A 22082-nucleotide genomic window follows, 5' to 3' on the forward strand; every position below is an offset into this window, starting at 1 on the left:
ACGTGGGCTCCTAGGGCCAGTTCCTCGTGCGAAAGAGCCTCAGCAAGCTCCGTTAGGTCCTTGCAAGGGGATACATTTGATTTTTCCGTTAACACATTATACCTCTTGCTCCCATACAGACCCTCCATCTGCAATCACTAATACACACTGTAGGGTGTTTTGCTTTGGGTGATGTTGGAACCAGGCACGCAATCTTGGAAAATGGTTGGAGAAAGAGATGTGAGTGTCGGAACAGGTGCGGGGCTGGACATAAGTCCAAGAAACTCTCTTTTTTAAACCAGTCAACATAGATTCCACGTTCAGAATGCATTTGCAAGGGCCTCTCTCTTTCTCTTTCCCAAGGGACATAAAATATATTCTCCATGAAGAAGTTGCTGTAATTTCTCTTTCTGGCTCACATAGCACTAACCCACTGCCGTCAAGGCGATCTAACTCATGGAGATCCTATAGGACAGAGTAGAACTGTTTCCAAGGTTTCCAAGGAGGGGCCTGTGGACTTGAACTGCCAACCTTTTGGTTAGCAGCCTGAACTCTTAACCACTGTGCCACCAGGGCTCCCAAGCAGCACTAGCCATCCACATTTTAGAAGGCCTTCAGCCAGGCCCCTTTCAGAATGTGTAGTTGCTAATACCACAAAGAAAACCCTGGTGGCGCAGTGGTTAAGAGCTATGACTGCTAATCGAAAGATCTGCAGCTGGAATCCACCAGGCGCTCCTTGGAAACCCTATGAGGCAGTTCTACTCTGTCCTATAGGGTCGCTATTAGTGAGAATTGACTCAATGGCAATGGATTTTTTTTTTTCTTTAATACCATAAAAGGAACCTTCTACGTATTTCAACTGCCTTTTCCTTCCTGTCATCCGAAATGCCCATAAAAAAGACTCAGATTCAATATCAAACATCAAACCTGTAAATAATAATAAAAAAAAAAAAATAATAGCTCACATTTATTGGGTACTTGCTATATGCCAGGCTTTCTGCCAAAGTCTTTGCATTTAGCATCATGTTCTAATTCCCTCACCAGCTTTGCAAAGTAGGTTTTATGATTCCCATTTTCTAAAAAAGGAAGCTGAGACTTGGAGAGCCTCCATAACTTTCCCAAGGTCAAGGAGCTGGTAGGTGAACTTTTGAATATGAACCTAGTCTCTTACTCCAGAAGCCACTCTCTTGACTCTATGCTTCATTTATGGTTTGAAAAGCTTTAAAGTCCTTGAGCATGTACAATCACCCAGGAGTACTTGCAGCAGAAGTCACGATGGCTGGCCTTCAGGCACAGGTGAGATCCCTCTGGATGGTCAAACCCCACAGCAGAGAGTCTGGCTCTGCCTGGCCCTCCATGGGAGTGGTTAGAGGATAATTTGCATCTAAAAAAAAAAAATTTGCATCTAGGCGATGCATTTTCTCTAGCCCTGCTGTTGTTAGGTGCAGTCCAGTTGGTTCTGACCCATAGCAACTCTATGTACAATAGAACAAAACACTGCCTGGTCCTGTGCCATCCTCACAATTGTTGCTGTGTTTGAGCCCATTGTTGCAGCCACTGTGTCAGTACATCTCAACCCTCTACTTTGCTAAGCATGATGTCTTTCTCCAGGGACTGGTCTCTCCTGATAACATGTCCAAAGTACATGAAACAAAGTCTCACCATACTCACTTCTAAGGAACACTCTGGCTGTACTGAAAGACAGATTTGTTTGTTCTACTGGCAGCCCATGGTGTAGTCAATATTCTTTGCCAACACCGTATTTCAAAGGCATCCATTGTTCAGCTTTCACTGGCATAGGAGGCAACTGAAAATACCATGGACTGCATCAGGCTCCCCTTAGTCCTCAAGGTGACATCTTTGCTTTCTAACACTTTAAAGAGGTCTTTTACAACAGGTTTGCCCAATGCAATATGTTGTCTGATTTCTTGACTTGCTGGTTCCGTGGGTGTTGACTGTGGATCCAGGTAAAATGAAATCCTTGACAACTTAAAGCTTTTCTCCATTTATCATGATATTGCTTATTAGTCCAGTTTTTTTTTTAATTTTTATTGTGCATTAAGTAAAAGTTTACAAATCAAGTCAGTCTCTCATACAAAAACTTATAAACACCTTGCTATGTACTCCTGATTGCTCTCCCCCTAATGAGACAGCACAGTCCTTCCCTCCACTCTCTCTTTTCGTGTCCATTTGGCCAGCTTCTGACCCTTTCTACCCTCTCATCTCCCCTTTAGACAGGAGATGCTAACATAGTCTTATGTGTCTACTTGATTCAAGAAGCTCACTCTTCACCAGTATCATTGTCTATCCCATAGTCCAGTCCAATGCCTGTCTGAAGAGTTAGCTTTAGGAATGGTTCCTATCTTGGGCTAACAGAAGGTCTGGGGACCATGAACTCCAGGGTCATTCTAGTCTCAGTCAGACCAGGTGTTTGATTTTTAGGAGCTCCCAGTTATCTAGTTTCTCTTCTGCATTGTTAGTAATGTTTTGTATAATATTTTTTATATTGTTTTTGTATACTGTATTAGGGCTCCTAGTATTGTCCCTATTTTTTCTTCCATGATCTTTATCCTTTTAGATTTTATATTTAGGTCTTTGGTCCATTTTGAGTTAGTTTTTGTGCATGGTGTGAGGTATGGATCTTGTTTCATTTTTTTGCAGATGGATATCCAGTTATGCCAGCACCATTTGTTAAAAAGACTGTCTTACCCCTGAGGGAGCAAGAGATCAGTGGGATGCAGACCCCAAATTCTCATAAAAAGACCAGACTTAATGGTCTGACTGAGACTAGAGGAATCCCGGTGGTCATGGTCCCCAAACCTTCTGTTGGCCCAGGACAGGAACCATTCCCAAAGACAACTCATCAGACATGGAAGGGACTGGACAATGGGTTGGAGAGAGATGTTGATGAAGTGTGAGCTACTTGTATCAGGTGGACACTTGAGACTGTGTTGGCATCTCCTGTCTGGAGGGGAGATAGGAGGGCAGAGAGGGTTAGAAACTGGCAAAATTGTCACAAAAGGAGAGACCGGAAGGGCTGACTCATTAGGGGGAGAGTAAGTGGGAGTATGGAGTAAGGTGTATATAAGCTTATATGTGACAGACTGACTTGATTTGTAAATGTTCACTTAAAGCTCAATAAAAATTATTTAAAAAAAAAATCAACTTGTTTCAGAGAACCCCTGAGGGAGCAGAAGAGCAGTGGGATGCAGACCCCAAATTCTCATAAGACCAGACTTAATGGTCTAACTGAGACTGGAAGGACCCCAGTAGTCATGGCTCCCAGACCTTCTGTTGGCCCAGGACAGGAACCATTCCTGAAGCCAACTCTTCAGACATGGATTGGACTGGACAGTGGGTTGGAGAGGGATGCTGGTGAGGAGTGAGCTTCTTGGATCAGGTGGACACTTGAGACTATGTTGGCATCTCCTGCCTGGAGGGGAGATGAGAGGGTGGAGGGGGTTAGAAGTTGGCGAAAAGGACACGAAAAGAGAGAGTGGAGGGAGAGAGCAAGCTGTCTCATTAGGGGGAGAGTAATTGAGAGTGTGTAGCAAGGTGTATGTGGGTTTTTGTGTAAGACTGACTTGATTTGTAAACTTTCACTTAAAGCACAATAAAAGTTATTAAAAAAAAAAAAAAAAAGACTGTCTTTTCACCCATGTAACTGACTTTGGGCCTTTGTCAAATATCAGCTGCTCATATGTGGATGGATTTATGTCCGGATTCTCAATTCTGTTCCATTAGTCTATGTATCTGTTGTTGTACCAGTACCAGGCTGTTTTGGCTACTGTGGCAGTATAATAGCTTCTAAAATCAGGTAGAGTGAGGCCTCCCACTTTGTTCTTCTTTTTTCAGTAATGCTTTAGTTATCCGGGGCCTCTTTCCCTTCCATATGAAGTTGGTGATTTGTTTCTCCATCTCATTAAAAAAATGTTGTTGGAATTCGGATCAGAATTGCATTTTATGTATAGATTGCTTTTGGTAGAATAGACATTTTTATAATGTTAAGTCTTCCTATCCATGAGCAAGGTTATTAGTCCAGTTTTGAGAATTTTTGTTTTCTTTGTGTTAAGGTGTAATCTACACTGAAGGCTGTAGTCTTTGATCTTCATCAGTAAGTGCTTCAAGTCCTCTTCACTTTTCGCAAGCAAGGTTCTGTCACCTGCATATTGCCGGTTGTTAATGAGTTTTCCTCCAAACCTGACGCCGTGTTCTTCTTCATACAGTCCAGATTCTTGGATTATTTCCTCAGCATACAGATTGAGTATGATGAAAGGATACAACCCTGACACACACCTTTCCGGACTTTAAACCAGGCAATATCCCCTTGTTGTGTTTGAATGACTGCCTCTTGATCTATGTACAGGTTCCTCATGAGCACAATTAAGTGTCCTGGAGTTTCCATTCTTTGCAATGTTATCCATAATTTATTGTGATCCAGTCAAATGCCTTTGCATAGTCAATAAAACACAAGTAAATATCTTTCTGGTATTTTCTGCTTTCAGCCATGATCCATCTGACATCAGCAATGATATCCCTCACTCCAAGTCCTCTTCTGCACCCAGTTTGAATTTCTGGCAGTTCCCTATCAATGTACAGCTACATCCATTTTTTAATTATCTTCAGCATAATTTTACTTGCATGTGATAGAAATGATATTGTTTGATAATTTCCACATTCTTTTGGATCACCTTTCTTAGGAACAGGCACAAATATGTATCTCTTCCAGTCAGTTGGTTAGGTAGCTGTCTTCCAAGTTTCTTGGCATAGACGAGTGAATGTTTCCAGCGTTGGTCTGTTTGTTGAAACATCTCAGTTGGTATTCCATCAATTCCTGGAGTCTTGTTTTTTGCTAGTGTCTTCAGTCCAGCTTGGATTTCTTCCTTCAGTACCATGAGTTCTTGATCATATGCTACCTCCTGAAATGGCTGAACGTCCACCAATTCTTTTTGGTACAGTGACTGTATATTCCTTCCACCCTTTTTTGATGTTTCCTGCATCACTCACTTTTTTGGCCATAGAGTCCTTATATATTGCAACTCGAGGCTTGAATTTTTCTTCAGTTCTTTCGGCTTGAGAAATGTCAAGTATGTTCTTCCCTTTTGGTTTTCTAACTCTAGATCTTTATGCATGTCATTATAATACTTTGTCTTCTTGAGCTGCTCTTTGAAATCTTCTGTACAGCTCTCTCACTTCATCATTTCTTCCTTTCACTTCAGCAACTCTACATTCAAGAGCAATTTTCAGAGTCTCTTCTGATGTCCATTTTTTTTCTCTTTTCTGTCTTTTTAATGACCTTTTACTTTCTTCATGTATGATGTCCTCGATCTCATCCCACAACTCGTCTGGTCTTCAGTCATTAGTATTCAGTGTGTGAAATCTATTCTTGAGATGGTCTCTAAATTCAGGTGGGGTATACTGACGGTCATACTTTGGCTATCATGAACTTGCTTTAATTATCTTTAGCTTCAACATGAACTTGGATATGAGCAACTGATGGTTTGTTCTGCAGTTGGCCCCTAGCCTTGTTCTCATATTGAGCTTCTCCATCATTTCTTTCCACAGATGTAGTCAATTTGATTCCTGTGTATTCCATTCGATGAGATCTGCATGTATAGCCACCGTTTATGTTGTTGAAAAAGGATATTTCCAATGAATAAATTGTTAAGTCTTCCAAAATTTATCATGAGATCTCCGGTATCATTTCCATCATCAAGGCCATGTTTTCCAACTACTGTTCCTCCTTCGTTTTCTACTTCTGCATTTAAATCATCAGTAATTATCAATGCATCTTGATGGCATGTTTGATCAACTTTAGACTACAGAAGTTGGTTAAAGTCTTCAATTTCTTCACCCTTGGCATCAGAGGGCCAAAAGGAAAGCTTGCTTGAACAAAATTCCCATGTTCCCATTATTCAAGCTATTCCCAAAAGAAAACAAGCAAATCTGGATGCTGCATTAGCCCTGGATTTATCTGGGGACAAAACAAACTAAAAGAATGATTTTTCTGAAGTTTATCTACACTACGTGAATTAGTCCACCAAAGAGAATATGAATAAAAGCACACCATCCTAAGAAAGCATTTTTTTTTTCATCTTTTTGGAATCAGACTTTTAGTCCTTTATTTTTGTGACTATAGTGTCCATGAGACGATATTAACTTTCGTATTGGTGGTTTGTATTTTTGATTATTTGCTTCCCTGCATAAGGTTTTAATTTTTCCCTAATACTATATTTAGTCCATGGATTTCTAGCACCCTTAATTCCAATAATTCTCACCAAAAATGTAATGGAAATGGTAATAATAATAATGTCTCTCTACTAAGAACCCACCATGTTCCACGGGCTGTAAAGAGATTTGCTCATTGCTTATCTCCCAATAGCTCTGCAGGTTGAGACTGCCATTTAATGACAAACTTGATAAAGTTTCAGAGATTCAAATAAGTATTTGAGGACCTACTATGTGTTAAACCTTTTCCTAGGCTCTGGGCTGAATATCTTCGCGCTAGTTTTTTTATTTAGTTATAACTTTCACATGTGGAGATGTATAATTACTCTTAATTTTGTCTATGGAAACTGAGACAGAGTTTCAGTAGTTTGCACAAGGTGATGTATCTAATAAAGGGAGAAGTTAGAGTTTGAATACAGATAGTTCTACTCCCATGACAGGATTTTTAGGGTAATTGGAATTCATGGGTTCAGTGGTACAATTCTCGCCTTCCATGCAGGAGATGTGGGTTCAATTCCCGGCCAGTGCACCACCTCATACACAGCCACCACCATCTGTCAGTGGAGGCGTGTGTGCGAAAGGTTTCAGTGGAGCTTCCAGGCTAAAACAAACTAGGAAGAAAAGCCTGGTGATCTAGTCCTGAAAATGCTATGGATCACAATGGTTCACTGTGTGTGAGTTGAGTGCCAAGCTGATGGCACCCAAAACATGTTATTGTGAGTGCTTATTTCTTTTGCCCAACTCAAAAAAACACTTAATGCATATGAATCGTAGTCCTCAGTTCTGCCAAATATGATTTTGTCCAACTAAAAAGAGATCAATGCCAAGTTCACCCAGTGATGACCATGGCATCCATTTCCTTTGGAATTTTATGTTCAGAGCAGAGTGTCCCACATGAAACTTGCTGGAAAAGGAAGCATCAGATGTAATTGTACAGTTGTTCGTGGTCCTCTTTGAAATGCATCCCTTACCAATTCTGGACCTTTGAACCCATGGTTTGTTATTTATGGAATTGTTTCCCTAAACTGCCAGACATGTGTATGGAGCATCTTCCGGGTACTTAGCAGGACATTTTCCTCTCATAATCCGCAGACTTAGTCCAGTCAGCCTTAGGAGAAAATAATTTTTTTTTAAATCTATGCCAGCCATGTTTTATTCGTTACAGGATTTAGGAATATTAATTTGTGCGTGTGTGATAAAGTTGTCCTGCGTTATAATGGATTTGCCTTTAAACACTGTTAGTGAACGGTTCCTGAGCCACACCCTATGTTTTTAACATTTAAAATGGCTTAAGGACTTTATGAGCTTTGTTCTATGTCTAATGTCATGTTGAAAAATTAGGTTGATGAAATATGCTACAGAGAATTCACAGTGGTAGACAAAAGAAACATTTTTAGATACTTCCTTTTGTGTTAAGGAAGTTTTATTCTCTGCCCTAAATGAACAGAGTGGAAAATGATTTTCCCCTATGTTTTATGTGATATCTGGCATTCTGGGTTTGTGTGGTTGGTTGGTTAAAGAAGTGTGTATGTGGGAAAGAGAAATTTGAATACTGAAATACAATTATCTCAAATCATGTAATTTACACTCAAATGGGAGCATTAACATTACCCATGACAATATTGAAGTGTAGCTCCACAAAAGGTATTTTTCAATGGTAATGAATTGGTTGGGGAGTCTCTCACACAACCTTAATATATGTTTTACTTCTTGGTATATTTCCTTAAATTAAATCAAAACATAAAAAATTAAAATGGCACCTCAGCTATGAAAGTAAATTTATTCTTTTGGTTTTCTATTTTAAATTAAGATTGAAGAATAACTTGTGACAGAAATTTTCTTAACTGCGTGCTTATTGTGGTGTTGCCCTTGTTTTAAGATTAAATGGAAACAAAAACAGTGGAATAAATTTGAGGCGTAATGATATTTAGAAAATGTTGTTCTCTGAGGTTTGTTTTCATGTTGTGGAATTTTTCGATAAAAGTCAGAATCCGGTAGTTTTATAATATTTGAAAGTTTTGCAAATATATATTAAAATTAACCAGATGGGGCGGGGGTGGGGGAGTGATGCCAGATATATTTCCTCCCCACAGAGACTAGCAATCATTCAGCCTCGTGTAACGCATTCTTGTCCTTCTCCTACCTCAGACTTGCCAGAATCTGGATTTGATCATTTTTTAAACTCCATCTTGTTGTTAAATGAATAGCCTGATTTGTGTATTTTGCAAAACGACAGAAAAGTAGGACTCTTCTTTCTTTCTACTAAAATATGACTTAAGTATATTACTTTTCATACTAGCTGTTTGTATCGTTATACTTCTTGGCCAGTCACAAGGATAACTGTTTCACAAACTAAAAACTGTTTCACAGCAGCTAACATGAATTGAGCACTTACTACATGTTGAACACTGGGTTTAACACACTATATGGCCTATGTTATTGATTGAATCTTTGCAGTAAATCTATGAGAGTTAAGGAAACACTGGCCCTGGGGCGGGGGTGGGGGCACTGAGTTTCTGTTAACAGTGGTGGATTAATTTGGAAAAGGATAGTAGTAATAGATGCACAACATGACAAACGTAATCAATGTCACTGAATTGTACATATAAAAAATTATTTAATTTGGAAATGCTTTGTTTTATATATATACATATTTGACACAATTAAAAAAAAAACTCTGAGGTTCCTTCAATACTCGACGCTGAATTACATTATAGCAAGACAAATGTCAGGAAATATACAAGTCTACTTTAACACCTTAGCAAGTGACTGGCCCAGTCTTGGGAAAGCAAGACCAACGCTGGACCGATAATGGTTCTTTGCACACAGCTGGAATGAAACATCCAGAAAACTAGAACCAATAACTACTGATATTATCTCTACAGGTAGGTGAGCCATATATATCTGACCTTAGAGGACCTTACTAAAATTTATTGAGATTGGCAAATAAAATGTCCTCAGTTTTCCTTCTTTTACTTGTCCGCAGTCACTAAAAAAAAAAAAAAAAAAATTCAGTCACTACTTAGCTAAAACTAAAATGGATAAGCAATATAATAAGATGATAATATAATTGACTTTGATGAGCATTCATTATGTGCCCGTCACTATGCTAAGAGCTTTACATAGATTCTTTTAATTCTCTCAATAATCCTATGAGGGAGTTACTGTTATAATCAACCCTATTTTATAGTGGAAGAAACTGAGGCTCTGAGACGGTAAAAAGCATAGTCATGGTCCACAGCTATTAAGTGGCCAGTGACATTCCCATGAGATTTATGGCATCGTGACTGTGACATACATATATATATGTGTGTGTGTGTGTGTGTATATACACATACATATACATATGTGTGTATTTTTAATGAAGGCCAGTGGTATGGTGGAATAGATTCCTTTTACTCTTTTAGTCAGGCAAGATCAGATGTGGCTATTAGAATGTAAGAAAAATTGATATCTTCCTCTTCTAACTACATTAAATTAATTTTTTGAGTAAGAATGATTGAGCTAGAAAATTATTGGCTCAATATGTCTATGGAGTGTACCATTTAGGAAAAGAAGAAATCCTAAAAACAGATGAGGTGGTACTTAAAAGGCAAATAACTAAAAATGAACTCTGAATCTTTAATAAACTGCCTTTCATATTTTTCTTTTACTAGGAGTGACTTTCTTAGATTTTTTTGGAGCCATTAAAAGAAGCTTAAATATACAAATTTTCTAAAATCATCTTTATTTTTAAGGAAATAGCAACAGTGGGCTTTTCTGTGTGTTCCTATTGTGTGTATGTGTATGTGTGTGTGTGTGTGCATGAATGTATATGTGTGGTGTGTGAGAAAGACAGTGTGTGAGTGTGTTTGTGTGCATAAGTGTGTGTGTAATAATTTTACCCAGTAGTACAAGCAATCCCAATGTAACTGTAGAAGTGAAGGAACTTGAAAATGAATTTCAGTGTAGTAAGTGGGATATGATAAGACTGCCCTGAAATTTAAAAGTGTGTTTAGTTATTTTGAATAGATTTTGAACACTCTATTATTAGATTTGTGAGTGATTATGCCATTTTAGTAAACAAAAGCGAGGCTATAATGTAGAAAGTATGAGGAATAAAAATAACATCTGTCCTAATCTAATTTCCAGGCACATCTCCAGACATCCATTTGCCTGCAGTAACTCATGCCATAGAGCTCTGGGCACATACCTGGAACTGAGAGACACGGTTAGAAGACTCCAAATTGTTTCCTGCCTTTTGAAAACTCCAGAAAACCAGCCCTTCCGACACTGGAATTCTGCACATTTCAACCAAGACTCAGCTTGAATGTTTGCGTTCCCTGATTGCCGCCCTACACGTCGCTATATACGGTTCACTTTTTCTTAAAATTTCCAAGTGGCAAGGGTTGAACTTGCTAAGCAAGCCAGCATGGCTAGGATTAGCTTTGCTTCAACAGCTTGCCGACTGGTGCTGGGATTGCTAATGACTTCACTGACTGAGTCTTCCATGCAGAATAGTGAGTGTCCCCAACTTTGTGTCTGTGAAATTAGGCCCTGGTTTACCCCACAGTCAACATACAGAGAAGCCACCACAGTTGACTGCAATGATCTCCGCTTAACAAGAATTCCCAGCAACCTTTCCAGTGACACTCAAGTGCTTCTCCTACAGAGCAATAACATTGCAAAGACCATGGGTGAGCTTCAACAGCTTTTCAACTTGACTGAGCTAGATTTCTCCCAAAACAACTTCACAAATATTAAGGAGGTAGGGCTGGCAAACCTGAGCCAGCTCACGACTCTACATTTAGAGGAAAATCAGATTACGGAGATGACTGATTACTGTCTGCAAGACCTCAGCAACCTTCAAGAACTCTACATCAACCACAACCAGATCAGCACTATTTCTGCTAATGCTTTCTCAGGCTTAAAAAATCTTTTAAGGCTCCACCTAAACTCCAACAAATTGAAAGTTATTGACAGCCGCTGGTTTGATTCGACGCCTAACCTGGAAATTCTTATGATTGGGGAGAACCCTGTGATTGGAATTCTGGATATGAACTTCAAACCACTCTCAAATTTGAGAAGCTTGGTCTTGGCAGGAATGTATCTCACTGATATTCCGGGAAATGCCTTGGTGGGCCTGGATAGCCTTGAGAGCTTGTCTTTTTATGACAACAAATTGGTCAAAGTCCCTCAACTTGCCCTGCAGAAAGTTCCAAATTTGAAATTCTTAGACCTCAACAAAAACCCCATCCACAAAATCCAAGAAGGGGACTTCAAAAATATGCTTCGGTTAAAAGAACTGGGAATCAACAATATGGGGGAACTTGTTTCTGTGGACCGTTATGCTCTGGATAACTTGCCTGAACTCACAAAGCTAGAAGCTACCAATAACCCCAAACTCTCTTACATACACCGCTTGGCTTTCCGAAGTGTTCCTGCCCTGGAAAGCTTGATGCTAAACAACAATGCCTTGAATGCCGTTTACCAAAAGACAGTGGAATCGCTTCCCAATCTGCGTGAGATCAGCATCCACAGCAACCCCCTGAGGTGTGACTGTGTCATCCACTGGATCAACTCCAACAAGACAAACATCCGCTTCATGGAGCCCCTGTCCATGTTCTGTGCCATGCCGCCCGAATACAGAGGGCAGCAGGTGAAGGAAGTTCTAATCCAGGACTCAAGTGAACAGTGCCTCCCAATGATCTCTCACGACACATTCCCAAATCACTTAAACATGGATGTCGGAACGACAGTTTTCCTAGACTGTCGGGCCATGGCTGAGCCAGAACCTGAAATTTACTGGGTCACTCCGCTTGGAAATAAGATAACTGTGGAAACCCTTTCGGAAAAGTACAGGCTAAGCAGTGAAGGTACCTTGGAAATATGTAACATACAAATTGAAGACTCAGGAAGATACACCTGTGTTGCCCAAAACGTGGAAGGAGCAGACACTCAGGTGGCTACCATTAAGGTTAATGGAACTCTTCTGGATGGTACCCAGGTGCTGAAAATATATGTCAAGCAGACAGAATCTCATTCCATCCTAGTGTCCTGGAAAGTTAATTCCAATGTCATGACGTCAAACTTAAAATGGTCATCCGCCACCATGAAGATTGACAACCCCCACATAACATATACTGCCAGGGTCCCAGTAGATGTTCACGAGTACAACCTCACACATCTGCAGCCTTCCACGGATTATGAGGTGTGTCTCACAGTGTCCAACATTCATCAGCAGACTCAGAAGTCATGTGTTAATGTCACGACCAAAAATGCTGCTTTCGCCCTAGACATTTCTGATCAAGAAACCAGTACAGCCCTTGCTGCGGTAATGGGGTCCATGTTTGCTGTCATCAGCCTAGCATCCATTGCTGTGTACATTGCCAAAAGATTTAAGAGGAAAAACTACCACCATTCATTAAAAAAGTATATGCAAAAAACCTCTTCGATCCCACTCAATGAGCTATACCCACCACTCATTAACCTCTGGGAAGCAGACAGCGAGAAAGACAAGGATGGTTCTGCAGACACCAAGCCCACCCAGGTCGACACATCCAGAAGCTATTACATGTGGTAACTCAGCAGATATTTTGCTTCTGGTAGTAAGGAGCACAAAGACGTTTTTGCTTTATTCTGCAAAAGTAACACGTTGAAGACTTTTGTATTTCTGACTTTGCTAGTTTGTGGCAGAGTGGAGAGGACGGATGGATATTTCAAAATTTTTTTAGTATAGCGTATCGCAAGGGTTTTGACACAGCTGGCAGCTTTTCTAGGTTTCCAGCTGGTGTTTGGTTTTTATCATTATCATTATTATGATTGTTATATTATTATTATTTTATTTTAGTTGTTGTGCTAAACTCAATAATGCTGTTTTAACTATAATGCTCAATAAAATGATTAATGACAGGTTGGGGTTCCCCTGTGCTTTTACCAGTAGCATGACCCCTTCTTCTGAAGCCATCAGTAGAAATTACCATGTCCTACAAAAAGCTAACATACAGTTCTGAAGCGGCATTGAACAATCTGGTCCACAGACTTTCCGAAGCTAAGGCTAGACTTGTTACCTTTGTTGAATGATGTTAGTTGACTGTACTGTAATGTTGTATCAACTGAATTGAATGTTTTGCCTTTGAACAATGACTTTTCTTTTTTTGTAATAGTTACAGAGGCTTAGAACAAGCTAACAGGCAATAGAAATATGTATATCAGATTTTTTAATGTAACAAACTCTACATGTTAATTTTACCTTATTCTTTTTATTATCTTTAGTAGACACTTTTAAAAGACAAAATACTTTTGTTGTGTTTAACTCACCAACATGTGGTGTATAATGAAGACAGAACTATAATAAATTAGTTTTGTTCTGATTTTTTAGAACACTGGCAATAATGTATCATTTATAGGCCTTGTTAGTTGCAATGGTAATATTTTTTACATCCATAAAAAAATAACCACCAAAATAAATCAGCTACAGCATGTTGTTTTCTAAAGTTAGGCCTTAAAAAGTTTTGACTTCTTTTTCTAAGGAAAGAAAAATCTATTTTAATGAAGTGATTTTTAATGAATAGGGTTTCAATACTTAAAAAATTACTGACCAGAACCTAATGGCAGGGGTAGGGGTGGGAATGGGGGAAGTTCACATGGAGAAAAAAGGTGTATCACTGTATTACATGCATAAGTAAACATGGCGAAAAAAAAAAAATTACATGAATACACTGGATATGTCATATTCCTTTTCTGTGAGGGTTTTGCTAAAACCTGATGTTTTTGTTGTAGTAGTTTCTACACTCCCTAGCAAAGTCTAAAACATAGAGCTGTGTAGTATTCCAAAGTATGTTACATGTTATTCCATTTTGAACTGCTATCTATGTGCTTAGACCCACATTAGTCCATATATCAGTGTGGAGATACCTGCTGAGACAAGTAAATCATTAACAGGAAACAGAACAATGTCTGCAAGGTTGACATTTTTCATCCAAATAATATATACAGACAACTTGCGGAATGAAGTGTTACAAGATTATACGGAAAATGTGTTTGTGAAATTTAGAGCAGAAAAAGCTAGGGGTAGGTAGCCGGCCAGTTCCACAGGGAGGGGAGGACATTTTATAGTCTAGGTAGGAGAAAGGACGCATTGGAAAAATGCACATTGAAAAGGCAGAGAAATAAAGAAAGGCTGTTGCAGATGGCAGCTGCTGCCAAGGAAAAGCTAAAGGGACTAAGAGGAAGCAGGTGCCTGATGAGCAAAAGCAAGGAAAAGGGAACAGAAAGAAAATCCAGGCGATGTAAACTAGAGGGTGTATTTCTTTGTAAAAGTCCTTGTTTCATGAATTACTTAAAAAGAAAGATCACTTTCCTTTCCATTTCTCTCTAAGGAAAAAGAGAATATCAAATACCGAAGCAAACGAGCTGCAGCAGAAAACCAAGGAATATTTGAGCTAGATGCATCTCTTCCCTCAGCGTTCATTTGTTGGCGAGGAAAACCCAGGCTAGGGGAGGGCTGTGACTTGCCCAGGTCAGACTGTCCTGCCCATTCAGAACTCCGCACCTCACAGTACTGTTCCAGGTTCAGTCGCTTTCTAGAATCCCATGCAGAGTTCATCTTTTACAGTTCTGAACCATCTCTGGCGTGCCCTGCTTCAAAAATGCTAATAGATCTTCAAGTTTCAGTTCACCCAGGGTAAGTTTTTAGCACAAGCTCAGACCAGAGGGTCAGGAAGTTTTCTGCATTGTTGTACTGCCAAGTACATGTGGGAAACACCGAGAAGTGGAGATGCTTGGGAGGTAAGGATATTTGTCTTCAAATAACTGTAGAGAGTAGTGGACCATCTGACAACTCCCCAGATCAATCTGGGAGCCGTGAAAGGGGAAGACAGAGCATTCAGTCCAGAGCAGTTTACAGCTGCCCAGAGGAGACATTCTTTATCCCATGAAGCAACGATTAGAACTTGGCACAAAATGGGCACTCAAATATTGATGGAATGAGGGAAAACAACTATTTCTGCTTTCCCAGTATACAGCAAGCACCAGAGGGTCCAACTGTGTTTGCCAACAGTATCTTTTGCCAGATTAGTTTGGGGGAAAAAAAATTCCTTTACCTTTTTCTTCTCCAACAAAATATGAGAGCTTATTTTTTAAGGGAAAAATAATGTTAATGAGTTGGTTTTCAGTTAACAGAAAGCAAGATGGCAGGGTACTTTGTTTCCCTTGCTTACTATTTCCTCATTTACACTTAATTCAGTTAGGTAAGTCAGACATCTAGAGAAATTACACATCAAACTAGGTCCTGACTGATAATGGAGGTTATATCGCCTTACCCGGTCAAGTGACTATTACAGCTCACTTCCTAATTTCATATTTTCCCTTCACTTCCTGCTGCAGTCAGGGTGTAGAGTGTATCTCTAACCTGATTTTACAAGGGTTTTGTGGTTGTTGTTTGAGCAGTTTCTTAAAACAGGCATTTTCTATTCACCCGTTTAATTATGGCAAATTGTACCGATGACATGAACGTAAAAACAAATCCTGTGTTTGCTTATCAAATTTTCTAATTTGATTGTGTGACTGGCAAAAAGGAATCATCTCCATTCTACTGCAAACAATACCAAGCCATCTATATTTTCCCTCAAGTGGTTATCCATTTATTTGCTAAGGACACCACAGTAAATCCTTTACTTGGTATTGGCTTTCTGTCTCTGTCTTCCAAGGAGTTTTCTTTTCTTCACCTCTGTTTATACTATTTGGGGAGGGTGGGGGGACAGTTTGCATCTCTAGCATGTTGTTGCCAGGAAAACCATACTTTCTGCCTTTCTATTCACTAAAGAGGAAATTTACTTCTGATGCATTCTAAGTACAACTGAAAATGCTTTCTTCACCTCAATTCTTTCACCCTCAATCTGCTTGCAAATAGACTTATTATTATAATTCAAAAATGATTAACCAGAGCAAAAAGGTTTCTTTAAAGATGCGTTTTAGAATCGCCATCAGGAGCTCTAGAATAATTTTGGCCTCGAATCTCTGCAGGGCTTGATCTCATCTGGTGTGGACACCGTTCCGTGTGTGCCCCACGCCCACCCCCTGCCACATACACTGATGTCAACTCCTCTCTGGGCACTAAGTCAGGCACTTAGGGGACATAGTAAGAATACAGAGATGGGCAAAGTTAACTATTTTAATACTTGCTGACTCAGCGTTGCCCAGCACAAGTTGTTAATAGGACTAAATTTGTTATTTATGTTATGACACTCCTCAGAGACTTTGTGGTACTAATATAAAGTACACAGCTCTGCCATAGTCATTTGACAACTGATATATCTTAGGGTACTTTTCTATACCACAGACCCTGAGGAGTTGAGGATTTAATCCCAAAACAGCATGGTAAGTTGGGTATTACCCTTTCCAATTTACAGATTAGAAAACTAAGGCCCAGAGAAGTACCCACAGCTCTAAGCTCTTGACCATTATTGGGGTCTACATTTGCAGTTTCTTCTCCCTCTTTCCAGCACCCTTCTAAAGGGAGGGAGGAGCACCCATCAGGAGAAGATGCTGGAGATCACAGGTTACGTGGGACAGGCAGAATAAGGTACATAAAGGAGAGCCAGTGAATCACCATGAGGTGGACTCGAAGCAACTGGAAAGAATGGAACATAAAGCCTAAACCAAGGCTTTCTTTATATCTGAAAATGCATTTCTGCCTTCGCTCAAGAAGCCTTACATGCTGGGGGTCTGTAATATACACATCAAAGCTCTGTTCACATCAGGCTACATTTTAATTCTAGCCAACTGCCCTTATACTCTCCTTTTTGTTACACACACATAAAATTAAAATTTTTGAAAAATCTGGAGGAGATTCTAAACTCATCCTTTTCCTTAGCAAAAAAAAAAAGGAAGGCTTATGTCAAATTAGTGACAACTCAACGCTTAGTTCCAAAGCTTAAATAAGGAAACATAAAAATCATATTATTGGACAGTTGCAAGAGTGGTATCTGATATAGCTGGAAACCACTGGAGAAGCCACACCCACATGGCTTTTGTACAGTCATCAAGTTTCTGGGAACAGTATACCCACAAACCTTCTGTTCCCTATAAAAGTCCATTCAGATGGCATAAGACATTAAAAGATTTTTTTTTTTAAATAAAACCAACTGCTCTCCCGACGTACTCTATATTGTCAGTTATGTACTACTTATGTGAAGCAAAGCCAGGATCATACATCTCAAGAAATTAGCTCTGGGCATGAAGTGGGTCAGCTCAGGTCCTGCCTCTCCTTTCATCTTGGCCTCCCTCTCTCCCTCCCGTAAGAAGACTAAACTGACAAGGTAAATTTCAGCCTGGGCCTGGAGGGAATGGTCAGGAATTCCCAATAAGGGGTGTCCTGAATTAATTAGGTGGTATTTTAATCGTCAGTCTGCATGTTAGCATGTTTCACTAATCTAGACAGAAGACACTTGTGGGGGCAGGAAAACAAACCCCATTATCACAGCAGGGAGGATTACATCTTTACAACAGTGACTCCTGCAGGAAAAGGGAGGGAGAAACATTTATTATGACTCTAGCCTTTTGCAGAGGGCATTAGGGGTTCAGTGGTAGAATTCTCACTTTCCATGCAGGAGACCCAGGGTTGATTTCTGGCTAATGCACCTCATGAGCAGCCAACATTCATCTGTCACTAGAGGCTTGAGTGTCGCTACGATGCTGAGCCTGTTTCAGCAGAGCTTCCAGACTAAGACTAGGAAGAAAGGCCTGGCAATCTACTTCCAAAAATCAGCTAATGAAAACCCTATGGATCACAATGGTCTGATCTGCAACTGACCATAGGGATGACGCAGGACAAGGCAATGTTTTCTGTTGTGCATGGGGTTGCCATGAGTCAGGGGCCCACTCAATGGCAGCTAACAACAACATCCCCTTGCAAGATGCTTCACTCAAGTAACTTACATCGAATCCTCTCAATAGCCCCAGGAGGTAAGTACCATCACGGTCTATGTTAGAGAAGCCTCAGGGAAGCAAGCATCGTGCCTGAAATCACACAGCTAGGAAGATGTGGAACTGGATTTAAACTCAGGTTCTATATGATTAAAACTTGCACTTGTTCATAAGCTAAATCTGGATCAGGAGTGTAGAACAGATAGCCTAAAAGCACACTGGCACTTGAGACAGAAGGAAAAAATGAGAGGAGGGGCACTGCCCACCAGTGAGGGCTCAGACGGTAGGGTCTAATTTAAGACCCAAGCTTGTTATCAATACATGGAAATAACGGCATGCCAAAGAGGAAAAAGTAAAGGACAACTTTCCAAAGTTTGTAAAAACAACTCTATAAAAAGGAGTGGAAGAATCTGAGGATGCAGAAGGAAAAAATAGATTTTTTTTAACAAAGGAAAAAATAAGAGCTGATTACCATATATTAGGCCCTTGTCCTGTGCTAGATGTCATGCTGAACTTGACCTGTATTGTCTCACATAGTCCTCACAATGACTTTTTGAAGTACACCTTCAGGTCCCTATTTTTTCACATGAAGAAACTGAAGGTCAGCTTATTGGTCAAAAGTGATGAAGCCAAGATCTCAATCCCTGGCTGTTGAGCTCTAAGGACCAAGTCTAACCACTAAATTATTTTCTAGCTGACCAGGTACTCAGCTGGTCATTTCATTGACTTGGCTTAGACCTCCCTAAGGGTGAGGATCAAAGAAAAGGTAGGTTTCATGGTCTTTTACAGATCTTTCAAAGACCTTCCCATTCTTAGGAAACATGTTGTTGCTGTCAGGTGCTGTCAAATTGATTCCGACTCACAGAGACCCTACATACAATAGAATGAAACACTACCCATTACTGTGCCATCCTCATAATCGTTGCTACGTTTGAGCCCACTGTAAGGTTTATTAATACGAGAATTACCACACATTTAGGTAAGAAGAAAAAATGTTACCTTGTTTTTTTTGTTTTTTTTTTTAACCATTAAGGTTTTGTCTTTAACATTTAGGTTAAAGTTATTTAAAGGTTTTATCTTTAACATTTTAATCTTTGATATATTTTTTAAAGTTGTACCACATAATCCCCAGCAAAAACTTGCTCAGATGCTCTATGTCATCTAATTGTAAGTTTCCTGCACTGTAAATTATTGCTGGGGGTGGGAGGTAGGGAGGATAAACTCTCTGGAGAACTGTTAGACTGAATAGTTTTGTGCCTAATCCTGTATCTTCATGATCTCACTAGCTCTTAATTGAAAAAATATATTACTTTTCATCTTCTAAGAGACAAAGTGGTTTAAAGATCTCCTGTTTTATTGATGAAAATATGGGCACTATGAATATTAGCTAAAATGTAAGCTCCCATATTGTTTTCCCTCTTGTTAGAACATTGCACTCTTACTCACAATGCTTGATTTTACCACATTTTATTAGTGCACACCCACCACCCTTTATTATAAGTTCCCTATCTGCCATTCATGTAAGAATGCTATTTTAATAATATATGTATGCTGTAGAGAAATGGAGAAAAATGTGTATTAAGATAAAATAGCATATGATACCAAAATAATCGAGGTGTACTTCATTCCAGTTTTATTTTTCCTGTGTGAGTATATTTTAATATATGTATTATAAAACCGAAAAAACCAAACCCATTGCCTTCAAGTAGGTTCTGACTCACAGTGACCCTATAGGACAGAGCAGAACTGCACCATAGGGTTTCCAAGGAGTGGCTGGTGGATTCGAACTGCCAACCTTTTGGTTAGCAGTCAAGCTCTTAACCACTGTGCCACCAGGGCACCATATGTATATATACATATAATTATAAAAATATACACCATTATGAATATAGAATTAGAATCATAGGGTATATAGTTTTGTACATTGTTTTTTCTTTCATTTAAATAAGCATCTTCCCATATTAAATTATCTTGGAAAGCATGGTTTTAAAGGTTGTATAGTCATTTATCATATGAATAGTCAGTAATTCGACAATTCCCTTTTTGGGGGGATATTTTTACCTCCTTTATATGAGGTGGAAACCCTGGTGGCGTAATGGTTAAGAGCAACATCTGCTAATCAAAAAGTCGGCAGTTCAAATCTACCAGGTGCTCCCTGGAAACTCAATGGTGCAGCTCTACCCTGTCCTATAGGGTTGCTATGAGTGAGAATCGACTTGACGGCAGTAGGTTTATGTGAGGCACTGGGGGCATAAAAATTCACCTGCACTGCTCATTCTCTCCAGGTGTAATCACCAAGGAAGACAGGTATTCATGCAAATGACCATCCTGTATAAACTTCCACCACGAGGATGAAATGGAAAAGGGAAAATACAAACAGAAAGAGCCTGCTTGGTTTAGGGAGTTCAAACTTCAAATCTCAGCACATGAACTCAGAATTAAAAGATGAGGTGAGAGTTCGAAAAGCACACAGCCAGAAGGAAGGTGCCCGGGGCAGAGGGAACAAGTCACCCTGATCAGGGTTTTCTTACAGCCATGGAAGAGGGCTTCTCGTAGGAGCTGGGATCCCTCCTGAAGGTCTTCTGAAGATGGGACATGGGCTACTAAAAATATACTGCTGTTGGGTGCTATCGAGTCGATTCCCACTTATAGCGACCCCATGCGATAGAGTAGAACCGCCCCATAGGGCTTTCTAGGCTGTAATCTTTACGGGAGCAGATCGCCAGGTCTTTCTCTTGTGGGACTGCTGGAGGGAGGGTGTTCAAACCGCCAATCTTTTGGTCAACAGCCAAGCATTTAGTGATTGTGTCACCAGGGCTCCAACCAAATAAGAAGCTTTGGTTGGAGGGAAATTATAGCAAGATTTTGAGAAGAGATGAGAGAAAAAGGCTGGGTAATCTGAGGCGCCTATGGTCTCTAGGTGAAGCTTTGCTACCGATTATTTCATTTCCGTTAGCCATTGCGCATAATCACTGTGAGGAGTGGCTTCCTGGGGAGAGAAGGGAAGCTTGCAAGAACAGCTTGATAAACCTTCCCGAGCCCTGAGGCCTCAGTGTGGAAGCTCAGCTGTGGCACTATGTAAAACACAACTATTAAGCAGATGTGAGATCTCCCTAATTGCTTAAACCCAACCCAGTCAGTGGCCTGCAGTTAGCACACATTTCCTTTGGACTACGCGGTGCCAAGGAAATAGGAAGTGCATTTGGAAAATTGAAGTGCTTGTTTAGAAAACTGAAAATAATTCTGTAGGGTTTTAAGGCACAAATTAATCCTCTATTCAACTCGCCTCATGCCCACTAAACACAAATGTTTCTGGTTTACTTGCTTAGACAAAATTCTGAATTTTTAGTGTATTTACATTTAGTATTTTACATTAAGCGTTTTGGAATTTAGAATTTTACGTTTCCAAAAGCAAAACAAGTCAAAGACATTTTACCACAACCTAATACAGAAGACTTACTTCTGAATCTAGGTTCTGTTCCTATGAAATTTCCTTTGGATTCTTAATTTGATTAAGAATGGAACTTCCTGATAGCAAGAAGTGAATGATAGTTTCTTTGCCCTAATTCTGCTGTTAACAAGGATGTTGGTGGAAATAATACTTAAAGATATTTTTATCATGGGCCACTGTCCAAGCCTATTTTCTGATCCCATCAACCCACCCTCCGTATTACCCATCTCTCTGGAGAAGATTCAAGTGGTCATTCTACAGATAACCTCTATTCCAATCCATTTCCACAGAGAGACAATGTAAGTCACAGTTAGCTTTCCATTGGCTACAGAAATGGAGACGAGCTGTTTTGTAGACAATGGAAAGCACTGCACAATCCAAAAGGTAATAGAGGTTTGTTGAATGAAGTTCACTGACCTTTGACTTTGGGGTGAGTAACAAGTTTTTGCCTAGAAGCAGACTTATCTTCCTAGTTAGATTTTATCCCTTCTGATAATAGAGAACAAGCTGGCATTTG

General features: G+C 39.8%; 1 protein-coding gene across 1 annotated transcript in view; it reads left to right on the forward strand.

Moving 5' to 3' along the window:
* LRRN1 (leucine rich repeat neuronal 1) overlaps nucleotides 1-13460 on the forward strand; it is a 49899-nt gene extending 36439 nt beyond the window's left edge. The window contains exon 2 of the mRNA XM_049863063.1: nucleotides 10339-13460. Within this exon, the coding sequence (XP_049719020.1) occupies nucleotides 10619-12769 (2151 nt within the window). The 5' untranslated portion in view covers nucleotides 10339-10618 and the 3' untranslated portion in view covers nucleotides 12770-13460. The remainder of the gene's footprint in view (nucleotides 1-10338) is intronic.
* Nucleotides 13461-22082: the final 8622 nt, after the last annotated feature.

Source organism: Elephas maximus, chromosome 20, assembly GCF_024166365.1.
Source record: "Elephas maximus indicus isolate mEleMax1 chromosome 20, mEleMax1 primary haplotype, whole genome shotgun sequence".
Classification (NCBI taxonomy): Eukaryota; Metazoa; Chordata; class Mammalia; order Proboscidea; family Elephantidae; genus Elephas; species Elephas maximus.